At 37.7% G+C, this 18,247-nt stretch overlaps 1 protein-coding gene across 1 annotated transcript in view; it reads left to right on the forward strand.

Moving 5' to 3' along the window:
* LOC122800256 (2'-5'-oligoadenylate synthase 3-like) overlaps positions 1-18,247 on the forward strand; it is a 340,294-nt gene that overhangs the window by 188,248 nt on the left and 133,799 nt on the right. Inside the window, exons 8-9 of the mRNA XM_044069747.1 lie at positions 7,437-7,628; positions 13,560-13,959. Of these exons, the coding sequence (XP_043925682.1) occupies positions 7,437-7,628; positions 13,560-13,959 (592 nt within the window). The remainder of the gene's footprint in view (positions 1-7,436; positions 7,629-13,559; positions 13,960-18,247) is intronic.

Genomic DNA, 18,247 nt, shown 5'->3' on the forward strand with positions numbered 1-18,247 from the left:
CTCCAAAAAATAAATCCACTTGTTCTAATACAAAAAAATGGAAATGGTTACAATTAAAACATGTTAGACTATGTTTTGCTAATGCATTGCTACTATCAGCACTTCAGACCGCAGCATAGTATTTCTATTGTGCTCTGTAAAAATGTTTTCCATTTTAATAGCAAGGTGTTTCAGCAAGTTAAGGGATGGCTATGGGGGCTAGGATGGCCCTGGCATATGTTAACTTTGTGTTGAGTACCTGGGAACTTGAAACTTTAATCCATTTACCTGGTTTTAAAAATACAAGGTTCTATCGTTGTTATATTGACAATATATTTTTTGCCTGGACAGTTAGTAAACAAGAGTTAGATCAGTTTGTACAGTCTTTATCTCACAGTATTGAATTTCTACAATTTGTAGTGCCAGGATGTGGTTTGGAAGTCTGTTTTCTAGCTACAACTGTGTCTATAGACTATACGAAAAAATGCATTAATTCCAACATCCACAGAAAAGATACTTCGATAACAAAACCTTTGTCAAGGAATCTACCACTTTAAGGAACCTTATTTTTTTTGTAAAGACATTACCCTGCACAATTACTTGACCACATTGCATTACAGGTTACCCAGCATGTTACATTAAATATAAACCAATCCTTAAATTTGGATTTGTTCCTAATAAACCTACTTCACAACAAATGAACTGGAACTGCAGTTTTCCCTTCCCATTACTAGGGACACAGGAGTGACTAGAAACATTGTATCAAGAAACTGGAACATAGTTTCCACTAATACTGATCTGTGTAATTCTTTAGGAGATGGACCGTGTTTCTTGTATAAGAGATCTGATCCACTGAGGGTTTTCTTTTGAAAAAAATGATAAACCATTTCTTTTGGAGCACATTATTGCTACTGATAGACCAGCAGGTTTTTATTGGAATTACATACATCTTCACGCATTATAACCTTACTGTTAGTTTTCCTAGGTATTTTGACCATTACATCAGCGGGGTTATATATGCAGGAATTTGTGTTACTTGTTCTTTTTTCTACATAGGAAAGACAAGTAGAAGGTTGTCAGATCATATAAAGGAACACTGCTGTGGTACGAAGTGCTGATAGTAGCAATGCATTAGCAAAACATAGTCTAAGGTGTTAATTTCAACCATTTCCAATTTTTTTTATTAGAACAGGTGGCTTTATTTTTTGGAGACTGTAATAACTTACTTGAAGTAAAGGAATTAAAGTGGCAGCTTTGTCTAAATGTGGAGGCTGCACCGGGAATTAATGACAACTTGAATTTGAAATGCACTTTGAGCTGGTTCAATTGACTCTGGTTTTTGCCATTACTCCATCAAGCTACCTGATTGGTTGTTTTTAATAGCTTTTTACCTGAAAGTGTAATTTTGTTTAACTCTTATTGGCTACTGTATATGTTTCTTTTTAAATATTCTGTCCACAAAAATGGTTGGTTTACTACACATATTATGACTTTCAAATTACTATTTAAACATTGCTTCAATGCATAATTTCTGATGAAGTTCTGATTATACATTAAAGAATGAAAGCACTAAAACTCATCGGTTGTGCGTCTGCATTTTCTCCTAGTACAAGAAGTTTTTTTGTTTTTTATATAAATATGTATACATATATATATATATATATATATATATATATGCAATACAACACACATGCACACAACTAAACAAACACACACACCTACCCTTACTATATGCAGGGGGGCCACACCCATATGGGGGGCAAGCTCCCCACCCCCTACTAATATATAACTCCGAGGTCACACTACACTCCATAACATAGACAACCCAGCACCACATATTCCACACACCCCCACACAAACACACATCACAGACATACAAACACCACCACTCCCAACGATAACACACTCACACTCTGACATACCTACCCTAACCCACACATAAAATGTCCCAACACACTCACAAACACACAATCCCTCCCCAAAACCCTAAAATAAACAACACTCACCTAACACGCTATCCATTCCGCGGGTTCGACATTGTCGGATCGACATTTCTGGGTTCACAATTTCCATCCGGTCGACTTTATAGGCTCGAGATTCTGAAATTTGATATTTCAGGATTTCAAGCTTATAAAGTGTTTTTATATATATATATATATATATATATATATATATATATATATATATATATAGACATATATGTATAGTATATTATATATTATATGTTAAATATGAAAGAAAGCAGAAATGGTGGTATTATAAGTAAAAAGTCTACAAGAACTGTAATGAAATATAATGCAATGAGTGAAGTCTTGATATCTGTTCATCTGTGAGATGCAGTTGTCAACATGACTATCATTCAGATAAACCAAATAAAAAACAATACCACAAACAAATGAATGATCTTGAGCAAAAAGAACGGAAGAATAAACATAAAATAAAATACTTGCTCAAGGTCAAACGCCAGGCACGTTGTTCATGTAAAAAACACTGTTCAAGTTCGAATAATGGTAAAAAGTTCAAGTCTATTCAGGCCAAACTATTCAAGCTGTTTACCACAAAGATGGTAGCAGTACAGCATAAAAGTCTATGTAAATTCTTCTTGTTCCTAAATAGAAACTGTGGTTGTTCACCTACTATCCCTTTAATGACCGGATCCACAGTTAAAATATTCCAATGTTTGTAAAAAATCTCCTTAGTTTGTTGTATATCTTGTGTATAAAATAACAATATTTTCTGTTGTTTCACTTTATTTAAAAGTATATCGGTCCTAGCAGCCCTATACACTTCATTACCTTGTTCTGAAAAGATGGGGCATGCCCTGTCTAGTCTAAGGCTCTCAATATACTGAAAACCAGCATCAATTTCTCTTGTTCTATATTTCCTGTCTACTAGTCTTTTGTGTAAATTCCCTAATTCTACTTCGAAATTTGTCTGAACCTGGATGCACGAATTGCTTGTCCCTTTTTGATGTTGCTAAAGACGTAGCTGGGGTGCATACTATGCCTATGTAATAATGTACTTTTGTAACACGATTTCTTATGGACGCCCATATTAAGTTTACCATTACTTAGGCGTTGAATCGATATGTCTAAAAAAGCAATATGATGTGTTGATGCTGTCATTGTAAATTTTAAGAAATATGATAATGAATTTACCTGCTGCAAAAAATTCCCTAACTCTACTTCACTCCCTGTCCAAAGAAAAATTAAATCGTCAATAAAACGTCTATAAAAGCTGACATATTTTTTATAAAGATCCAATTGGAAAAGTTTTTGCTCTTCCCATAATGCCATCACCAGTTTGACGTAGCTATTGGCACAAGAAGTGCCCATAGCCACGCCATCCTTCTGCAAAAATAAATTCTGATTGAAAGAAAAAAAATTATTTTCTAATACTACTTCCAATAGCAAACAAATAAAATCTATCCTGTTGGGTAGCATATCTGTATGCTTAGTCAAATACTGTTGTATACTTTCCAAGCCTATTCCATTGGGAACATTAGTAAAAAGGGACTTTACATCCATAGTAACTAATAGAAAGGGATAATTATCTGGTAACGCACTTGTCCCTTGATATAAAGCCAATAGAAAATGTTTAGAATCTCTCAAGGCATATAAATTAGAGTCTACTGCTGGTCTCAGGGTTTTTTCAATTAAGATCGATAAGGGTACAGTAACCCATTCTCGGCCTGCTACTATTGGTCTCATCGGAGGGTTTATTGGGTCTTTGTGGACCTTGGGTAAGCCCTGTATAACCGGAATGGTTCGGTTCTCCACCCGTAAAATCTCATACATTTCAGTCGTAACTATACCAGTTTTAAACAAATCATCTAAGGTGTTATAAACTCTTAAAATATGTGCTTGAACATCTGAAAGAACAATAGAGCTGTAAAACCTAGTATCTCCTAATATTTCCTTCATACATCGATAGTAAACATCTTTAGCTAACACTACAACTGGGCCATCTTTATTTGCTGGTCTGATCAAAATGTTTTTATCATTTCTCAAATTATTTAATGCTCTTTTTTGTTTAATTGTTAGATTACCTTTTCTATGTGTAGATGTATATTCATCTGCTAAAGAATAAATATCTTTCTCAACAATTTTACAGAAGGCATCCACTAGTGGATGTAAATTAGGTACAAAAACACTTGATTTTCGAAACAGTGCCATCTATGTTTCAGTAACAGTATTATTAAATAACATTTTTAACTGTAAATTTTGTGCAAACAACTTAACATCTAAAATAGTATCCACTATATTACTTTTCATGGAGGGTATAAATGACAATCCTTTATTTAAGACCTCTAATTCCTATTTATCTAGTAGTCTGTGTGAAAGATTCCACACTAGGTTATTCTTTCCCAGATTTTTTTTAGGGTGGGTTCCTTCATTTCCCCTCCCGGCATCTTCCTTTTCTGTCTCCCCCTGCTCATAGAGCGACTTCTCCCACTGTTGTATGTGTTGGAGATGGGGAAAGGGCTAGGAAGTTCCACAGAATTGTGACTACTAGATGTTATAGGTGTTTTTCTACGAACAACCAAGTCATTTCCTGACGAAACATCAGTACTCATTGAACCCAAATTATCCCTCCTATTTATTATAGATACGGAAATATTTATTCCACTATTGGAATCAACATGTTCAGACCTTGCACTAGTGTTGGGTTCTAAAGAAACATTATCTACGACAGCTATACTTCCAGTGTTGTTGACTTCAATAATATTATCACCATTAGTGAAAACATTGGCATTAGATGCAATAGTATTAAGAGAAACATTCCTGCTATTCTTAACTTCTCTATTATTACAAGTATTCAACACATATAGACCATTTTGGTTACTATGTCCATTGCTTTGTCTATTTAAATTGTTATTATTATGTCTAGGCCAAGTAAAGACTTGGCCATGTGAAAAGTCATAAGTGTCTCTCAACAGCTTATGTTTCTTCTGTTCCAACAAATTTTTTCAAACAGAGAAATGCTATCAATTAAGCGATCAAGTAACGGCTCAACAATGTTATCTTTAAATTTATAGAATAAGTCATTTTGTTGTTTCTTTATGAGTTCTTGTAAAGCAAGCTCTTCAGGCATGAAGAATTCATTAAGCAATGTCATATAATTGATGCTCACTTCGATGTTTAACTGTTGCCAGCGATACAGTAATTCTGGAAACATATTCCCTGTCATTGGCATTTTCAGAATTCTCAACCCTCTTGGTATAATTCTCTTCTTAATACATGCTTCAAAGTGGAAGCATTGCATTTGTAAGCATTTTAACTTGAGCAAATTAGATTCCAACTAAGATAAAGCAGCATTCAAGATTTCAAAGTCAGCGGTGCTCAAAGTTTTGTCACTGTTGGCGGCTATGAGTTCAAACTGCAGCAATGGATTGACGTCAACAGTAACACAGTCTTGTAGGCGTGAATATGACGTTTTGCTATTCACCACTTTGTAAGGATTATATGGTAGTTCTACATTATTATCAATTAATTCTGCCATGGTTATGTCGTGGTAACAAAATGTACAAATAAAGATAAACCAAATGAAAACCAATACCACAAACAAATGAATGATCTTGAGCAAAAAGAACGGAAGAATAAACATAAAATAAAATACTTGCTCAAGGTCAAAAACCAGGGACGTTGTTCATGTAAAAAACACTGTTCAAGTTCGAATAATGGTAAAAAGTTCAAGTCTATTCAGACCAAACCATTCAAGGTGTTTACCACAACGATGGTAGCAGTACAGCACATATGAGAGTTCAAATAAATCTTCAGAATTTACATAGACTTTTATGCTTTCCTGGTCAGAAACCCCCTTTTGGAAGTATTGATTACATGGGTACCAAACCATGTAATAGATGTAATTTTTGCTCCTATATTTCTGTTACTAATATGTTTATACACCCTATTACACATAAAGTGTTTACATTTAATATTAATGCAAATTGTGATACAGAACATGTAGTTTATCTTGCTACTTGTACACCCTGTTCTGCCTTCTACGTCGGTAAAACAGACAGGAGGCTAAAGGATAGAATTAGGGAGCATTTTTATCAAATTCGTATTAAGTCTAACATCAATGCACTTTCAAAACATGTTTTAGAGAATGATGGCACACATACATTTAGATTTCTAGTTATGTATGCTAACGTACCCAGCATTAGAGGTGGTGACCTTAGAAATCATACTGAACAAATAGAAACTAGCTGGATCATTAGGTTACAAGCACATTTTTACCCTGGTCTTAATGATAAAATTCCATTAAAACCAATACTTAAGAATATGAGAATCAGCTTTAGATAAATTTGTTAAAGTTCTCCTTTTATTAAGCCTTGTACATTAAGTATTTACAGTTTTACAGTTTTTATGTATTTTGATGTTTTTTTTGAGTTTTGATTGATTTTATTAATATTTTTTATTTATATTGTGTAGTATATTCCTTTATGTAGTTAATTCATTGTTGATTATGCGTATTAACTAATTAAATTTGAATTATACATAATGTGTTCTCTGTAATGCTGTATTTTTAATGGTTTGGAAAAGCCGCTTGGCGAAAGCGCTTACCGGACATATGTTAATAAAAGGATTTGCTATTTTTAGTATAGAATATGGTATTGAGCTCTTGATTTAAAGGTTATATTATACATGGTCTGCAGAGACTCTTAATAACCTGATAACAGCTTGAATGAAGCACTTTGGAACATAAGCTTGGAGTATTTACTTCATTCCTGAAGATTTATTTGAACTCTCATATGTGCTGTACTGCTACCATCATTGTGGTAAACACCTTGAATGGTTTGGTCTGAATAGACTTGAACTTTTTACCATTATTCGAACTTGAACAGTGTTTTTTAGATGAACAACGTGCCTGGTTTTTGACCTTGAGCAAGTATTTTATTTTATGTTATGACTATCATTCAGCTATATCTGTCAACAACAAAGATGAAGAAGAATAAAGTGAATCAGTTTTATGAGCAAGCACAAGGTGAAACTGACACAATTTGTAAACTATGCCTCTCATTTGCTATGATTTTATGCATAGTGTTATGGTTTTTGCCCAGAGATTTAGACTTGCTCCTCCAAGATTTACTGATGTTCTTCATAAAGCTAGGCCTGTTTAAGAATGAGTTTATTATTAAATAACAGGACTGAGCCTATACAAACATTCAGTAGTATTAATTTTATGAATTTAGTACCTGAAAACCCTCTGTTATGAAAATAAAAAAGTGCTTCTCTTTCTGACTCTCTGCTAGCCACCAGGATGTGTGAACATTGGCTCTCGGTAATGATCACTGTTGATGCGACATCCTGACCCTGTGAAGAAATTAGGAACAGGGAGATAAAAGCAGGGAATGAATAATGCCAAGCATTTTTGTTTTAAATAAGGGATTGATAACAAAAGTGAAGCAGGATAATGTCTCTGTTTAATACAACCAACCTGTGCATTAACAGCATCTTCTTTCAGCAACATAAGTGGTGACTACAAGTCTGGAGTGAACCCAGTGCACTTTACAGAATTAAAACTGCCTGTGTTTGTGGAAGTAAAAATGGAAACTCTCAGCAACATAAAGATAAAACCCTGGGCTGAATGTACTACACATCACCAGCTACTAGTGAGCAAAATAAAGCTAAAGAAGAAAAAGAGTAAGTCCATCAGGGACTTTAGTAAAGTATAGTCTTGAAAACATATTACTCGAGTTCAAAGTCTCCCCGTGAGACTATTTCATACATTAGGTACAAATGGCAGAGTATCAAAACAATTATTGAAGCATACCAAGAAAGATGCATTTGAAAAAAGTGAAAAGTTCCTACAAACAGTGAAAAAACAGAAGTGCCAAAAACAACTGGCTGATGAGACCTTGAATGTTGCTCAGGACAGTGCCATAACTATGGCTGTCCCAGGTCCTATCTATTACGGAGCACAACTGGCAGCTGATAATGGGGCACATGCTCAGTACAGGCATTCTTTTAAGAAGCAGGGTGATGTTGCATCTTCTTAAATGGATACTGATACATCCATGATTGTTGTTATCATCATGTTAGTAAATGTAGCATGTCCTTTGCTATAGTTACAGTTGTCAGTGGAGTTTTTTTTTTTTTTTTGCCTTCAACTTTGAGTTGAGGGAAGGGGTGCACCAATCATCCTGGAGAAACTGCTTAGGATGCCACATGACCCAGCTAGAGCTCTGGATCAGAAATGGAGAGAAACAAAAGCCTGAGGGGAAATAAAAAACATAAAGGAGAGGGAGTTGTGCAGCTTAGCTGAATTTTCTGGTGTGTTCCAAGAAAAGACAGAGAGAAGAAAACACAGTGTTACATACAAGGAGAAAGAATTAGAAAATACTAGAGAAAGAACAAGACTGGCTTTCCTATAACTATGACTGCAAAAAAGAAAATGCCAGCCTTGGAATGGAATGCTAAAATGATCAAAGTTCTCTGTTGAATAATACTGGAAATATTAAGAAAAGGTAGAAAGAATACACTGATTCATTATACTGCAAAGATTAAACAGATCATAAACCATTTCAAACTGTACCTTGTGATCAGGAACCAATAGTGAAGAAAGAAGAACTTAAGGCTGCATGGAAAGCTATACTAAGGAAGAAAACACTGGGTACCTGTGGCATTTCCAGGGAAATATGTTGCAATATTTAGTTGGTAAGGAAGAAAACATTGGGTACCTGTGGCATTTCCAGGGAAGTATGTTGCAATGTTTAGTTGGTAAGGAGGAAAACATTGGGTACCTGTGGCATTTCCAGGGAAATGTGTTGCAATATTTAGTTGGTAAGGAAGAAAACATTGGGCATCTGTGGCATTTCCAGGGAAGTATGTTGCAATATTTAGTTGGTAAGGAAGAAAACATTGGGTACCTGTGGCATTTCCAGGGAAGTATGTTGCAATATTTAGTTGGTAAGGAGGAAAACAATGGGTACCTGTGGCATTTCCAGGGAAATATGTTGCAATATTTAGTTGGTAAGGAAGAAAGCATTGGGTACCTGTGGCATTTCCAAGGAAGTATGTTGCAATATTTAGATAGTAAGGAAGAAAATGCAGGGTACCTATAGCATTTCCAGGGAAGCATGTTGCAATATTTAGTTGGTTCTGCCAGGAAGTTTGGAAGACAGCATTGTGGCCAACTGACCTGAAAAGATCTTATAACAAATGCTAAACAAATGTGATCCAACTGATTTTAGAAATTATCACACAATTACTTTGATCCCATGTCAGCAAGATTCTCCTCAAGATTATGCAGAGAAGATTACAACCACATTTTCAACAAGAACTGATAGAAATGCAAGCTGGATTCAGTAAAGAGCAAGGAACAGAAAAAGCATCATAGATGTAAGATGGATCCTTGAAAAGATAAAAAAATGTCAAAAGGATATCTATGTGTAAATTATTAATTTTAACATTGTGTCTGACAATAAATTATCAAGAACTCTGCTTCATGGAGAAGCATGAACATACAAGAAGACTAATTTCTTATGCACTAGTTTTACATCAATCTGGAAGAAATGGCTCACATAGAATAAGAAGGAGGAGAATGGATGAAAATTGGTAAACGCATATGGAGTAGCTACATAAATTGCCCTTAATTGCTTAATTTATACATCAAAAAATGATTAGAGAAGCAGGACTTTATGAAAGAAAGAATCAAGGTATGAAAATCAGAGGAAGGTTTTTCATTTGACCTTTACTGTGCTACCACATTACAAGGTGAAAATGAAGATCATCCATAATATTTGCTTATCATAATTTATAGTGTTTGTGAAGAATATTGCATATACCACAGACTGCCAGAAAAAAGCAAAGCTAGTCATTACTGGAGGAGATAAAAGCTAAGTATTCCCTGAGAACACAGATGGTAAGGCTTCAACCTTCATACTTCAGGCATACTTTGGACTCATTAGAAAAAAAAAGCACCATGTATGGCAAGGCTGAAGGTCAATGTAAGGCAGGAAGACTGGCAATGTGATGGACTGATATAGTAACAACAACAGTGGACTACCTTCCATCTCTGAGTAGCCATCTGACTGAAGGCAGAACACAGTTCAGAACAAATATCCATTGGTTGCTGAGTCTGCATTGACATAATAGTGCTTAATTACATACGTTTTCTTTTATGTCGATCTGCTCTTTAGTCAACTTCTGTTTGGTTGACTTTTGCATTTCAATGTGATATTTACTCTGGTCATGTTTATGGAATCATTAGCTTAGTAAGTGGGTGTGAAGAGGTAAAGCCCATCATGTAAATGCTTGTTTTTTCTTAACTGTTTGACATTTTAATCTGGTTACTGTCTAAAGGTAACTTAATTTGGCTGCTGCAATGTAAATAAGCATTAAAGGCATTTTGCTCCCTGAGAAAATGTAAAATAGCAAGTAAGTTATGTATAAATATTTTAAGTGGAGCTGTACATGTAGGAGTGATGCAATAAGAACTTTAAAATGTTTTTTAGGTTATATTTTGGTTGTTATTGGTGTTTGACGCTGGGAATAATAGACAAAGCTTTACAGCTACACAGCACTAAATTTCATGAATATGGTATCATTATGCAGCCGATAGTAATCGGGGCTTAGATAGTGTTGACACAACAGAGTATATAAGAAATGAATGGAGCCAGGTTATGGGGATCAGTGCTATTAGGCAGATTTAATATAGGCGTTACCCTATCAAAGTGCAAGTGATGAGGGCATTCAATGTCACTGGAAAGTGTGTTTGACCATGCATGGGGTCTGTGTGTCACACTCAGAACTAACTATCACATCCCTACCACATGCAGAATGGCAGACAAGTCAAGGATGGCTGACACAGCAAAGTGACAGCCCAGTTCATCATATTAATGAGGAGGAAAGAGGGAAGTGATAGCAAAATCAGATATAGGTGAATATCAAGCAAGAAAAACACACACAAGTAAACATAAGTCGTAAGTAGGAGGGAAAGGTACTTTTCTGTGGGAAAAGATCTCATATTTTATAAGAAAATAGGAAGCAGAGGAAGGCAGTGGGGAATATTTGGGAGGGATAGAGGAAGAAAGGAGGGTTGGCGGGACATAGAAACAAACATAAAACACAGACATAGACAGAGGTGATATTGTTACAGAAGGTGGAGATAACAGCGGATGGCCACATACTGGCAGGATATGGACAATTGGTAATGGGAAGAACTGGTAGACAAACAAGATAGGAACAGAAACAGACAAGATGGAATAACACAGGGGTGGGGCTTAGAGCAGTATATAGGACAGATGTCACACCATCCCAGAGGCCAACCCAAAGAAGCAACAGGTATGATCATGACTGACATTGTGCGTATGTCATGTTTCTGGACGTTTGATGGTCAGGGCCTATCAGGAGGTATTTCCCAGTCATGAGACAAGCATTCAGCTGTTGGTGCACCTCAGACATCATCAGCCCATACAGCTGATTCTAGGTAACCACAGAGATCACCAGTGAGTCTTCTAAGTTGCCTTTAGCATGGTGACCTCTGTCCCTCTACTTTCAGGCAGGCCTCATGCCCACTAGGGCCCCCAGCATGAGAGGTATTGAAAGACCCAGGCTGGGGACTGTTGCTGCTTCACTGGTATTCTTACAGGAGGATTTGCAGAAGGAAGAGAAAACAAAAGGAGACCTCATCAGTACACAAATTGTTTATATATTGTAAAGCTGTACTGTGCAGTAGTACTCATGGTTTTTGCACCTCACCACTGGGATAGGTGTTCCTGCCTCCTGAGACATCCCTCTATATAATCATTCAGCTTCTATAATGCTGTAGGTGAAAGTAGGAAGAACGTAGTTCAGTGTTGTGCTTAGAAGAGATAAAGAGAAAAAATTGTGCTCACAGTAAAACAAATCTTTGTTTGTCGCTTCTTAATTTTTGCTTCCAACTGGCTAAGGAGCGTGAAGTGATGGCATCTCAGTGCACTACAGCAATAGCTGCAATGCCCACCAGAGTTGGTGATGCCAGTGACATCACTAACCATCTAAGTATGATCATGCCATGCACCAGTCTTGTACAAAGGGCCACCATAATGGCCCAGCAGGTGTTCCTAGAAGTCTCTGTGTTAGAAGAATAAGAAACTCATGCTGTTCCATAATCACCATGAAGGAGCCTTGCTCATCCCGGTGCCTGAAGTTGCCATAGGTACTCAGGCAGGACTACTCAAGGTGTCAAATGATAGCTCTCTGTATACTGAAACACATTCATATATCACATGACTTGGATTGAGATATACTACTGTTGGGTATTACTGAAAAGATTCAGACACACCTGCAATAAATTCCCTCATTAACATAATGGCTGCGCTATAAGCCACAAATTATCAATAAAAAGCAGCATCAACAATGTGAATTAGACTGACACAATAAGAGCAGCAGTGGAATCAAGACTTTACTGTGGAAGGACCTTAGATTTTGAAATAGTTGATATAGGCATATTGAGAAAAGATGGGCAGCTGGTAATGCTACCTTGCCCTGTACTGAACACCCTTGAAGGTTGGCTGCAACATGGGACATAGAGGAAACTGTAGGTATGTGTGTAAATGCACCACAGTAGCACGACAGTGCCATGCCTGTCTGTTAGTGGGAGGCACACCGGTGTCAATGCATACAAAATGCAGGGCATGTGACATGATCGCTGTACAGGAGGTGAGTCATTGCAATGCATGTTGTGGCGGGGGGAGGGGATGAGTAGTGTATTACAGTGATTAATTACACTAATACATGAAGAGGTTCCATGGTAGCCATACCAAAGATGCAAAATGCATATGAAAGAGGGGAGTAGCACATCAGAACAAGAGAAAGATAAGTGGACACTGTATGGAATTGGGGGCAATGAACAGTCATATGAGACATTCATAGTCAGCCATGTACACAAAATAACTGATGTGTAACTTACAGGTATATATAAATTGTCATGGACCACTGGAAAAGCTCATCACTCAGGAGAACATTGTTTTATTACAAACACTCTGCATATGTGCCGCATGCATCTTAAATAAAGATAAAGCAGACAAGACGTTTTGTAAGTAAGTGTGGCAGGGAGTCATAAATGACATCAGTGATGTGGGTGGCAATAATAGGAGTCTACATCAGATGTAATGAAAGCTATCCAACATGATACTGAATGCCAACAACAAGGCACTGGATATTGCCAGGGACAAATCTACCACAGAAGTGGATCCAAACACAGAATAAGCTCAGAGAGTGAAGGAGTTTTTGATGGCTCTGTCTTGAGAAAGTAAGTGGACCTTCATAGCTGATGGCAGCATGGATGTGGGAACTATTCTGTAGATGGTTTCACAAATGTCTTTTTAGATGCACTAAGTTAGTGTTAACGATTGCACTGCCATGTAGTACAGTGCAATGCATTTGAGGCAAGTCTGACTTAGCAAGTGGCTTCTGCACATCTGTTCTACAGGTAACTCCAATCTGTAACTGCATAAGCCTACACATAAAGTTATGCAGCTATCTATATGGTAGTCAGAGCATATGTCATATAATGGTATGCCTGGTATTTGGAGGTATTTTCATGTATTATAGTGCTGCCACAGATATACTGTTTTCTTGCTTTCACAGGTTCTGCTAGTAGAGGGTCCAGCACAATAAGGCAGCACATGCCTGAAGTTAACAGGTTACCTGTGTCTGATGAAAATGACAGCATACACTTAGCACAGTCTGAAGACATAGTGGTGCTGTCAACAACACTAACAGTGGAGGCCTCAAACACATACAAGCAGACTAATCAGGGAGTGGAAAATATCCCTGCCTCACCAGTGTCTGATGGTCATCCTGGGACTGTGAGCCCAGTTCAGGATATACAGAAGTCCCCTGCCCAAACTACATCTGTGAGTCTCACTGCCTCTGTCATTCAAGTACAGCCTACAGGGGAAAAGGGTGGTGGTCTGTGGGACTGCCCTAATTCCAGGCCTGTTTCTGACTTGGGTGCTATATTTAGCATTAACCAGCATACGAGCAGGTCAGTGATACATACACATATGGTTGCTACCCACATTATTATGGAGATAGTGAGGGTGCCATTTGGCCTGCAGGATGATGTGCAGCACTTGCATAAGCTGCAGGATGATATCTAGCATCTGCACAATGACAATAAGTATGGGAACAAGGAACAGACAATGTTGCTTAGGTCACTGGTGGCTAACATAGCATCCACAGGTATGTTCATGTGGTAACCTGGTAAATGTCCTCCCTGCCTCTGATGCTACTGACATCCATGCAGTGGAATAGTCCACATGTTCATGTGGTAGGTGGTAAGTATCCTCTTTGCCTCTGATGGTACTGACGTCCATGCTGTGGAAGGGTCCAAACAGAGAAGTTGTGATCAGTGCAGTGGAGTGTGGTGGACCAAAGTAAGTGTGATTTCTAAGGTCCAGCCAGCAAACTTAGATCATAAAGACCACTCCTAAAGACAGTATCACTCTCAGTTTTAAGCATATACGCCACCACACTTGGCCATGGCTGGTCTCATGTACATGGCCACTGATGCTCCTCAGGCTCCACCCATGGACAACTCACCAGGCTGCATACTGTCACTCATGTAGTTCTACACCATCACTATCCCCAGTGACCAGAGAGTGCCACACATACCCTTTGGCAGAGCCCTGTCATAGCTACCACATATCCAATGGCTCCAGACATTGAACATCCCATCAGGGTACACAGACATGCTCCTGTAGTTTTACAACATCCCTGCTGGCCACCACAGTACACATCACTTATGTTTGAGACACAGCAGCTCCACTCTGCCTCTGGAGGATGTAATTCCTAACCCCCCCCATAACATGCAATCAGACTGTGCAGTTATGACATCTGGCTTCCATCCACGGCACTGGCCCATATGTAGCACTGCTATCACCTGACACTGCCCCCCCACCTGTGCAAATGATGATGACTATGTTCTACCCCATTGGGTTAGATAATGCATGCATCATTTTACCCTGTGTTGTCTGTGTCAAGGCCAATAGTTGTGGATCTAATACCATTTGTTTGCCAGGTCAGCAAAGCATTATTCCTGCCTCTGTTTCACGTGGGTTCATGTGGCTGTCTTTTCCACCTCTGACTGGTTGATCTTCTCCTGTTGGTGTGTTGGACTCTGCTGAGATGGTTCCCTGGTGCTGTTATGTAACATGATGCAATTGGCAAGTATCTGGCTACAGTTCTCAGGAAAATACTCCAGTGCCCCTCTGGATGCATCTACACATGGAAACATTTCTAAATATGCTGACCATCTACTCCACAACATTCCACATATCTGGGTGTGGGGTGTTGTATGCCATGTCTGCCAAGAGCTGAGGTTTGCAGATGGAGGTCATCATCCAAGATTTTAAAACATATCCAGCATCTTCTACGACACAACAGTGTCCTGATACCTGAATGCAAGGTAACTATACACACACACACACACACACACACACACACATATATATATATATATATATATATATATATATATATGTGTGTGTGTGTGTGTGTGTGTGTGTGTGTGTGTGTGTGTGGATGGTAGTCTGTTTATCCACTTATATATGCACCTATTGAGTAGATGCCCCTATGGATATTCACCCAGATGAAATGTTGCTACAGTCTGGATGTAGGTTAGATGTGCACCACATTTGAGAATCATGGAAACTGCCTGGGTGGCATAGGTATACATTATAGATGATACCCTGTGTATTGTTTACCACCTAGAAGTTGAGGAAGTGGAATCCTTTACATCTGATATATCAGTGGAACACTGATAGTAATATATGTGCCGTTAGTGGTACCCAGGACCTCAGAAAAATGAGCAGTATTGTAGATTGCACACATAGTGATGTTTTTCCCTCTGCAGTCCTTGGGGACCAAATGTGCTTTTTCACATGCTGCAACATGGTGTGAGAGAACTGATGTGGGATGTGTGGGGCTGACACCTAGATAAAGGATGGTTAAAGTTACACATTTTAGTATTCATTGGGATAGACAGTGCACACATCCCCATTGATTTCACATCGGTAGTGACAGAATTTGACAATCTTTCATTTTGTGTTCTTAGCCACATAGAAGTGGTCCACAATTTGTTGGTCAGCCAAATGGTGGCAGATTAGGTGCTGGTTGTACAGATACATTCTAGTGTCTTATACACCAGTGATTACTGACATTGAGAATAGGTAACTGCTGTGGTACTATGTGCACGCTTTATATATTTTTTTAAATCACTCCTCAAGCTTTGATTGTGTCATTTGCATACTTGTTCTCCCACAATTGCATCTGGTAGCTTATTTACATATCGTTATGTAGTTATTTACAAACCCTGAAGACTGCAGTATTTTTCTACAATGTGACCACTATGTGTTTAAATGTACCACATTGTGCAGAAAGCTCCAAATCTGGGAGAAGACACAGACTGTATCAGCTGTTGTGCATCATGAAATGGAGGCTTCAATTTCCATTCTCTGACTGGCTCACAAACTGCAATTATAGCAAAATGGCATGCAGAGAATGGGGCCAATCAGAGAATGGCTTCATGAGATGAGACAATCAGTTGTAATGCTGTTACAGTTTTGAAAATACTGTGATACACTGAAAAAAGTATCACAGGCTGCTTCATTCTCCCTGTTTTGTTTTTAGAAAAAGAAAAAAGAAAGAGCTCTACAATACTTCACCACAGACTGCACTATGGATTTAGCATTTGGAGCTGATTAAGAAGTAAAAAAGTGGCAAATGACAGTCATTTAAAGATCTATGTTCAGTGCAGCAAAAAATCTTTTTATTTTGATTGACTGCTGCAATTCGTGCAAACTGATCACAGTACCATGCCCTTCCAAGAGATGCAACTTGTACATGGAGCCAGGTGGGATCATCTATGCAGTACTGTTTAATGTGGATTTGTGTGTGTGTGTGTGTGTGTGTGTGTGTGTGTGTGTGTGTGTGTGTGTGTGTGTGTGTGCGCACGCACGCACGTGCATGTGCACGAGCGAGCACGCATGCATGCCTTTGCTGCTGTAGTTGGATTGTTTGCAAGGGACAAAAGCTGGACACCTACTAAGCTGGTTTATTTAAGAGGTAAGGCACTTTTACGGCTGTGGAATTGGTGAGGTAGTCTTCTGAAATGTGTAAGCATACCCAGTCCTAACTATCCCTGATATTGCATATTTTTGCCCTGTCCCTCCTAAAAGTTTTAATTTTTTGATAACTCACTGAAAATTAGTCAATTAATAATGTCAGACACTTTTTTACAGAAAATGCATGGCAATGCAAACCATGTTCTATTAACTTTCCGAGTGAATTAAAAATGTAAAAAATATCCCCATTTTTTTGCCTTTGTCTTCCATTATATTTGGCTTTGTCCCTGATTCTTGAGCAAAGACGTGGAGAGCAATGAGGCAGTAATCTGCAAATTTTTTTTTAGTAAACAAAAAACATCTTTATTGAATTATGACTTATGACATAGGCAATCCTACATATATAGAAATGAAAATAAACTATATAGACATATTTTTGGTTGAAAACATTATATATCACATATGATCTTCTTTATAGTCATTGTCAATCAAACATTACATAGCTCATTCAATTCCTGCCTTCCCTTAAATCTTGTTCCTCCTCCAAAACTTTATTCTGCAAGTATTGTACTTTATTCTGCATGTATTGTTCCCACAATTCCTTTTTTCCAATGTAGTTTGCTCTTACCCTTTTCTAAACAACCCATTTCTGTTATCTCTATTACTATATTCTCTACTTTTAGTACAGTTGGTGTAGGCCTTGAATTGTACTTTTTAGTAATTGCTTTTGTGGCAGCCACGAAAATTAAACTCACAAGGCCTTACTATTTCTAGGTAATTCAGATCCTGTATCACAGCTCAAGAAGATAATTTCCTTAGTTACATCAATTTGCTCACCCATTATTTTGACAGAGTAGTCTGACAACTCATTATGCTCCAAAACATGTTCCCAAGTACCTCTTTCTTCTTCATCACATCTCCAACATTTGCAATATCATGGAAGAAAAAATCCTTGCAGTCTGCTTGGGATATAGAAATAACTGTGCAAACACTTCCAAGCAAAAATCATACATACTCTAGACTTTGTTGCATATTTGGGAGCCATACAAATATCCCCCATTGTTTATTTGAGAATTGCTTATCCAGTCTCTTTTCCCAATCCTTTCCAACCTCCTCTTATTTATTATATAGTTATCATGCAATATTCTATATGGCCTACTAATTATATCTTAGCTGCAGTAGTGGGGTATGCTCTTATATCTGAAGTGT

This window comes from Protopterus annectens, chromosome 4.part0, assembly GCF_019279795.1.
Source record: "Protopterus annectens isolate FY-2018-M chromosome 4.part0, PAN1.0, whole genome shotgun sequence".
In the NCBI taxonomy this organism is placed as follows: domain Eukaryota; kingdom Metazoa; phylum Chordata; order Ceratodontiformes; family Protopteridae; genus Protopterus; species Protopterus annectens.